Source organism: Porites lutea, chromosome 9 (assembly GCF_958299795.1).
Source record: "Porites lutea chromosome 9, jaPorLute2.1, whole genome shotgun sequence".
Classification (NCBI taxonomy): domain Eukaryota; kingdom Metazoa; phylum Cnidaria; class Anthozoa; order Scleractinia; family Poritidae; genus Porites; species Porites lutea.
The window spans coordinates 26,213,466-26,222,237 of record NC_133209.1 but is presented as its reverse complement, the minus strand read 5'-3'; the positions used below and the strand labels follow the sequence as shown (position 1 = coordinate 26,222,237).

The 8,772-nt window shown below is 40.5% G+C and overlaps 1 protein-coding gene across 1 annotated transcript; it reads right to left on the bottom strand.

The window, feature by feature from the left end:
- Positions 1–859: 859 nt before the first annotated feature.
- On the bottom strand, positions 860–5,538 carry LOC140949112 (uncharacterized). Its single transcript, XM_073398348.1, has 3 exons — positions 5,384–5,538; positions 4,300–4,529; positions 860–2,968 (listed from the first exon to the last, which is right to left on the bottom strand). Exons 2-3 carry the CDS (start codon positions 4,525–4,527, stop codon positions 860–862), a joined length of 2,337 nt encoding a protein of 778 aa, XP_073254449.1. The 5' UTR covers positions 4,528–4,529; positions 5,384–5,538.
- Between the last annotated feature and the right edge of the window lie 3,234 nt (positions 5,539–8,772).

Here is an 8,772-nt window from a genome sequence, read left to right as displayed (position 1 = left end):
ACGATTACGTCACGGTACCCTGCGAGCGGGAGGTTTCTCTCTTGCATGGCTTTTAGCGTTACGGTGTCGTTCGCGCCGCTTGCCAGTCGCGTAGTTAGTCTGCTTTATACGCCCGATGCAAGAGACAAACATCTGCTCGCAGGGTATGTTACGGTGTTGGATATCAATAAATGCCCATGCTCCCATCAAAGATGGCACCGTTTCCAGTCACAAGTTCGTTTTCGCGTGGACGGGAAAAAACGATTCGAAAACGCAACGTGTTAGAAGAAAAACGTTTCCGTTTTCAAATAAAACCTAGACCACGAGTAGTCCCCATTTTTCCTCAGGGATAGTAGAACGAGCAAAACGCGAGCGCTCGAGAAAAGGCGACACGCGGCGGGGAGAGAGAAAAAAATGAGAGAAAAAGAGAAAAATGGGGTGATTTTCACGCGCGCTCGCGTTTCGCTCGCTCTACTATACCTGACGAAAAAATGGGGACTACTCGTAGTCTAATAAAAACGAATACGTGTGGAAGGGGTCTAACTGTCTTCCGGTATTGCATGCATTAGCATATACATCAGAGACAGAGAGGTCCCATCTTTCTTTGATTATAAAGCGTATTTTGTTTTGTTGTTACCAGTAAACTGTGCTTTGACATTTCTCGGGTAGTAATCTGAAATAACGACAAAGATTTTCATGAAATGGTCCCTGAACGCTCTGGTCCAGAGCTCCAGTCCTTCAAGAAAAAAAAAAACAAAACTCTGAACACAACATTTTAATATTCTCCGGAAGAATTTGGGGTTCAGCTGTACTAACGGCATGTGCAGACCAACCTTCTTCTTTAAACATAGGTGCAGTCACATATTGTATAACATTAGGGTTACCAATCACCTTGCTTATTAATGATCTCTTCAACCACCCACGAACACGAATTCAGAGCAGGATTCGGTTTTTTAAGGAAAACTAAAAACATTTCCTTAAGTTTTTGTGGAAAATAACTTTGCTTCACCACAGGAAAAAGAAGTTTTAAAGCGCATTTCAGGTTTCTAACAATCTCAATGGAGTATTCGCTTTTCAGCAGGCCGAGGTACGTGAGAAGGCTCTCCCCAACAGGCCACGCCCTGCATTTCAACTCGACAAAAGTGCGAAAAAATAATGAGTCTATGCACTTCGAAAGTAATTCCCTGTCTTGTTCAAGAGCAGCGACGTCACAGATTCGCTTGAAGCTCCTTCCTGTCTCTCTTTCACCTTCCTGCACCGAAGTAGGAAGAACTTCTCGGGTAACCGCAGACACAAGAGCCCGAAGGCGCAACTCCTCTAATCCAAACAGTCTGGGACTCGATTTGGAAAGAAATGAAGCAAATGTAGAAGCAAGATTTCTTGGAAAATAATCCTCGCCGAAAATATGTTCAAGCGCTAAAAGGGGACCTTTGAGGTTTGATACGATGTTGACGTCAAACTCTCCCTTAAGAAGTCCCATTCGAACTAAAATGCAATTCCCGAGGGAAAAGGCATCGCAATGTTCGTGCGACAGGCCTTGCTGCATAATATTCCCGGCGCACCTAAGTAATAGTCGCTTCTCACTCGACAAAGCAACGCAGACTTGAAGGAAAAGACTTGCAATTCTGTCCGCTATCCATAGGCTGCTAGTTGAAAGATATTTGTCCAATATTGTCCTAAACAACGAATATTTTGAGTTGAGACAATATGTAAAAATCTTTGAGTTTTCGAGAAAAAATTCCACGAAATCTTCCACGAATGGCGGTTGGGGATTTCTAGTGTTGATCGCCTGACTTAGGCAGGATAAAAAGTCTTGTACTTCATCCACACCGAATTCGCTCATTATTTTGCGCAATTGGTGCTCTTGCCCATCGGAATCTCCGACGATCAAAATTTTGTTGCTTTTAGTATGGATTCCGCCCGCACTTTTAGCTTCACTATCTGCACTCTTCAGTGACGACATTTTCTCGCTCTTGCATTTGCAGAGCTCTTTTAATATTTGAGCGAAGTGTTCAAAGTTGTCAAATACTGGTACCTCCTCCGGCCTTGTCTCTTCGAGGTCAAAACTGGTCAAACCTGCTGGCAAATTCCTTTGTTCAAAACAAAAAGACGCCCGTGGATTGCGAGAACAGAGTAAGGTACCTTTCAAATCAGTCAGCAGCTTTGCTAATAAGCCCGTTTCCAAATTGCGGCGATCAGCATTTCTCCCAAATAAGTCCTCCCTTATTAAAGCAAGGGAGCATCGTTTGCTTGGTCGAGCATCGAACGATGCAACAGAGTATACAAGAAAAGGATAATGAATGAAAGAAACACAACTTGGAATTGTGTTCCAGAGTTTTCTCTCTAATATGTGAAGTGTTTTCCACGAGTTGTAAGAGGTTAAGCCATCCAATTTGTCTCTTTTCCTTGTAACCATAGTTCCGAGAAGATGGTTAATTTTCCAAGACAACTCTTCGCCTTCTTTTACGTCCCTGTTCTTTAACTTCAATAACACCTTGTTACAATGTTCTTGAAACTGAATTTGATTCTTTTTAGACTGCTTCAATGAATGAACAGTTTTAACATCCCGTACTCGAAAACTTGTAGTGCAAACACAATCCTTCCTAACTGTCTCTTCTTCTTTTTCAATATCTTTGCATTCAACTGCTCGTTCATTTCGATTTTCATCCAGAAGACTGTCTTTGGAGGAGCTACGACTTCTCCGGGGTTTATAGTGGAGTAAAATATCCGCACTCCCTTTCTGATTAAACTTAAAAGCCAAACCAACCGCAGTGAATCCAAGTTTGTCTTTAATACCTCTGTCGCAACCAGCGTCAATAAGTACTTTCAGATTATGTATGTTTCCTAGTTTAGCTGCTAAGTGAAGCGCAGTGCGACCGAGTTTGTTGCGCACGTTCACGTCGCAGGATCCGGCAGTTACTAGAGTAGATATAATGTTTTGTTCTGCCTCAGAATGTTCACTACTGATGTGAAGTGAAGTCATTCCCTCCTAAAATAAAACACACCACAAGGATCACCGTTAGATAACGATAAAAAAAAATCAGACTATAGAATCTCTGAGTGCAATTACCATTTTCACCTTGCCTAGATCCAATATGAGCTCCTGACATTGCCCACAAAATACCTTGTTATCTACCCCCTTCACGCCCTTCAAACCAATTTGGATAAGCATTGTCTTAAATTTCTCTCGGGACCACTGTAACACCCAGGAGTATTATTTTGGATGGTAACAGGATGTATTATGGGCAATGCGAAAAATTGTATGACTGTAACAAGGCCCTTGCATTCACAAAGACGGCTAACTATTCCCAGTTTCAAATACGATACGATTTAAGCCTTTTCAACGCGTCTCGGAAATTCAGTAAAAATTGGCCAGATTTTGTTCTCTTTTAATGTACTTTCTTAAGAGGCACTGTCAAGAGATGTATTTGCAACAATGAAACATCAATCAGGGGCACCCAACGAGAATATAGTTCAAAACCACTTAAACGTAGCACTGTTAAACGTTTAGTATTTAAACGGTAGATAGGCATATTTTCATCCCCTAAAAATTTTTCATCTGTTCGGATTTCCTAGCTGAAAGCCAAGTGATCCGAAAATTATAGGGATCAAAACTTACCTTTTCGAAAATTTCAGCCAGAAAAAAAGGCTCCCCAAAATACTAGGTGACCTTTTTAGGGTAAAAATCCGTTAAAAATAGGCAATTATACCATTTTTTTGATGTTCGAAAATCATAGGAGAGGCAGGCAAGCAAGAAATTTTACAACAAATGTTCCGAAAATTCTAGATCTAAAATCGTCTTCCGAACAGATATTCTTCCGAAAATTGTCGTTGGGTGCCCCTGATCAATACAATGTTCCAATCCTATTTTGCACTTTAAAAGTGCAATGAAACTATTTATGGCTGTCTTTGGCCATACATGAATGAAAACAAGGAAAACGACTACACTGACTTGAAAACTTCAGTTTATAAATTGTGTCATCGTGTCTAGGACAAGTTGCTAAAAACAATAACTTTTTACGTTTCTTCCACTGGACAGCCTGTGAGAATCAGGCCTTCCAGTCGCTTTCTCTTCCCAGTTTCTTCCAATATTGTTGATTCGCTTGAAAACCATGCGTGATGCACCCTCTTTGTGTTGCAGGTCCGGGCACTCACAGTTAAGAATCTTACAGCCAAAGCCTTCGCATGCATGCCTACCTATAATGACTAAATTGTAGCGACGGCTATATGATTGTTTAATTTAATTTTAAATCTCAACGAGGCGCATTCTTTTTGTTTGAAATGTTCTGAGATAGTAAGACTTTTCTCTGGTATACTTACTTTTGTCCGACTATTGACGTCAGATCCCGCTTGTACTAACAGTTGCACCAATTGTTCACTTCCTTGTAGTGTAGCAAGGTGCAAAGCTGTAAAGCCCATGGAATCTCTGGACTCTAGATCACATGCTTCAGTGCTTGTTAGTGCTTGTACAGCTTTGATGTCCCGAGATATGACAGCAGTATGAAGGGCTGAATATCCGTAGCCAGTCTTCGAGCTTCTCACATCCATATCTAGCAGGCGGAACATAGCAAATATTTCTGTAGTACGTAATATCCACGGTGTTTAATTCATTATTTTTCGGCCTTTCTATTCATTATCATCTATTTCAATACCACGTGGAAGAACAAAGAAAAATTAAAATTGCACTTCAAATAAAATTGAACCGCAACATATATACATATGAATTACTGTTCAAAGCTCACTGTTTACATTATTGATGGCTCTAAATCCTACCCTTTTTTTGAAGATCAAGTTCAAAACAACAATAAAATCTGACTTCCCTACAGCAAAAGCTTCCTTCATCGCGCGCTTTGTTTCATGGTATAATAATAGCAATGGATAGATAGGCGGTTATATAAAGTAGCTTGTTTTCCCTCCCTGAATATTACTAATTTTCAAATGAACTGCTCCGGAAACTATGTACACTGCTGTACAGTACGTTCTAAATAATCTGAATTGTTCAACAGACGGTGGGTCGGGGACAGGCCCGATCGGAGAAGTTTTATGGTAAACGTTTTGCTGAAAGATTCCGGTTACCAACGAGGAGGTCATTTAGCTGTTCTCGACAAGGCGGGAGTTGTGAAAAAAACCAGTATCCGCAATCAAACGACCTGGGATGATTTAATATAATTATTATCAAGCGAAAGTTTAGTTAACCTTTCTGCGCCAGCATTGCCAAGAATTTCATTTGATGTTTTAAGCAGTAATTGAATGAGCTGTTATCATTGCTTTCACTCTCTTTGAATACATTTTCACGAAGATTTTTGCTAATATTCTAGAGTTTACAGATTTTATACGCACGAAGTGAAGACAGAATGACGCGAGGACGCCATACGTTGAGAAAGGTCAACATTTTCAAGCTTACCTTTTCAAGTTTTAAAAAAACACTCGTCGTGTTTCATCCACTCCTGTAGAATACGGATTCCCTGTCACTCAAAAACGAAACTTTTATTTGGCGAAACATCTTCATTTGTAAATCTTGTTCCAACGCTTACGCTGTTACCGTAAATAGCATGAAACAATTTTCTTCAAGCCTTAATGCTACGTCCGTGATCTTCTGTGGAATGTAGTCAAGTCAGTTTCTTTTGTCACAAATGTCACAAATCCCCAGTCAAACAAAGAACATGATCTTTATTTATTGAGTGCCCACTATCCCGCAAATGGGCTTTTAATGGCACGACAAGACTTGAACACGATAACAGCTTTTGTTGAAAAAGAAAATTCCATGTATAGCCCAAAAATTATCCAATTATCTACTAAAATAAAATACATATACAGGATTTTAATATTTATGTCTCTGATGCTTTTAAACCGTTTTCGGCTGTCATACCGCCGTTATTCGAAACCGCAGCTGTCGCATTTGATCAAATGATGGCCGGAAGGGGTTAGGACTGACAGGTGGACCCTCGCTCATATTGGTAGTCTTTGATTTACACATGAGCCTAAATAAGCTAAGAAATATTTCAAGACAAGTAACTAATTCTTTAAGTAAAAGGAAGCTTCGCACACAACCGTTTCTTTTACATGCCTCACATTTTTCAAAGCTCAAGAACCGCAAGTTCGCTTAGTCGGCGGTTTTAAGGATGGTTTTCAAGTCACTTGAAACTTTCTTGAATCGTTTCAACTTTCCGACTATAATAAGATGCAAAGTAAACTAGTAACTTGAGATTTTACTTTGGCCTTCACACACGTATTTTTGGCTAAGTAAAACTTAGCAGCTCTTAAGGCGGCTTACTTAACGGCCTAGTGTAAAGACAACCATTGCCAGTTTCTACTTGTTGGCATTCCGGGCTGATCATTCCCTTTGACGTTCCAGGCACAACTTATTTCTCAAAACGAGTTGAGCGATGATGTGCGTTTGTAAAGTGGCTGTGTCACGGCAGTACAGTTCATTTTGTTTAATTTTGCCAATTAGGGACTGTGCAATAATTATCAGGAGGGGGGGGGGGCTGAAAAACTAGAGGGGGGGGCATTACATAAAATTGCTGCCAAGATAGGGGGGGGCTCAAAGTAAAATCACTCATTTGATGGAGGGGGGGGCCTTAACTTTTATTCGAAATGTAAACAAAATTAAACGCAATAAAAGATTCTCAATACAGGCATCGTGATAGACTGTAACAAATATCATGACGAACAGCTGTTAAACGATTATTGAAAATATTCCATTAAAATGAAAAGCAAATTCACAACTGATCAATTTTAACCCGTCTTCTAATTAATTGAGCTGATCCTATGTAAAGCAAAAATCATGAACTTGTTTTTCAGCTTCGCCCATAAAACAATGGGAATCAAACAGATCTCGTAGACAAGCCTTGTCGGGTTTTGATGTGAATAAAAGTAATGTTTCTTCATCGACTTAATCGATTTGCTGAATTCCATATATATGTGACTCATAACAAAGTTCAACAGCCTCTCCTCCCAAGGATCTAAATATAATGCAAGCTCTTTTTGGTCTGTTATTTGAAGCATTCAATCTCCTGTTCAGTTTGATTTTTTTTCTCTGCTCCTTTCTCTTTCTGGCCTCAGAAATTTTAGATTTTGAGCCAATGTGGTAAGCACCCCGGTACTTAGCAAATGCTTTGTCTAAATCTTCAATCAAGCGATCAACATCCTTCTCGATACTAGATGTTACATAATAACGTTTGTCATTATTGAAGCTGTGAAGGCAGCTCAGTCCAGTTTTGAGTTTACCAGTGTGGTGGGAGGGGGGGGGGGAGGTGCGACGTTATTTTTAACATAACAGAGGGGGGGGGGTATAACTAATTTTTTTGTTTTGGAGGGGGGGTACTGTCTAAGTTTTTGCTAGATAACTCTAGTTTTTCGGCCCCCCCTCCTGATAATTATTGCACAGTCCCTTACTCGCCCTCAATCGCTATGGAACTTAAAGTAAGCAAAGAAATTAAGGGTAAATGACAAAATCAGAGATCCGAGGCAAACACGAAATATGTCTCCTGAGCATTATTTTTGAAGTTGCAAGCAGCAGGGATCAACTTTGAAAAACTGTTTGGCTGAACAGTTTTCAAAAACCCTAATTTCAATCCGTTTCTATCAAGTTCTTATGTTGTTTTAACCTTCCTTTAAAGTTTTAAGCGGTTATTTTCATCTTTCTCTCAATTTAACAGGCATTTTGTAATTTCCTAATCTGGCTGAATTTCGTGACACAGATCCTTTAGTACCACACGAAAAAATCTTGGAAAACAGGTTGGAGCGTCGGTGGTAAAACGCGCAACATCGCTATTCAAAAAACAAGTTGCTCGTTTTACTTAAACAAATTTACACGAGCGGCAAAATTTATTCGTACATTTTTTTGCCGTTGTTTTGCACTCTAGTACATGTTCAAGGTTAAACTTCCTAGTTACAGCGGGAACCCATTCTGGTTACACGTTTTATAGTGGAAATATCGTGTGCCTGTTCGCATTTTTTTGTCTTTCACTGTCGCTCATTTTCACCTGGGTGGCCGTTAGTACAGTCTCATTTTTCATTTTTTTCTTTGTTTTTTTATCTCCCGCTCTAGTTCTATCTGGATGTGTTGTCCACGTCACTGTAGACATCAAAATTTACTCGGAAAAAAAAGAACTCGGCTTTGATAGTTCCGTCCGGCAATTCATCCTCACATGGATGGGGTTAATAACTGACAAGCTATTTTCTTGCCTTAGTATAGTGCTTGTAGTAAATGTAACATTTTCAGGAGCTCATGACTCTCATAGGCTCTTGACATTTGACATTGGTTTACATGTAGGGGGTGGACGGACGTACGGACGGCCAATTGATTACCAAAATTTCTCCCATGTACAGGTTACCATTTTTTTTCTTATTTTACCCACGAAGCTCTCGCGCGCATGGAGCTCTCTCGCGCGAGAGAGCTCCGCTATGGAAACTGGCCACTGTATGGCCAATTAATTAGTTGATTCCTTGCCTACCTACCCTAGACTCACACGCGCGAAGTCTGCGGGCCTTACACGTCCGTAGCTGGGCGTGTGAGGCAAGAGAAAACCGTCTAGCGTTCCGTTCAATAGCGTCTCCCCCCAGGGCTTGCTCTGCGTTTTCAGCCCCACTCCTAGCCTGGGTAGCAGGCGCTGGTTTGTTTTTTAGGGCGAAGGAAGAATCTTTTTTAAAAAAATAACCAGCGCCTGCCATGACGGAGGCTACCTCACTCCAGACCTCAATTTTGTTTGACAGTTCCGGCGCGTACTGCGCAAAAGTAGGGACGGTTTTGCGGTCTATCCCTACCTCTGTATCCCAATCAAAAAAGTG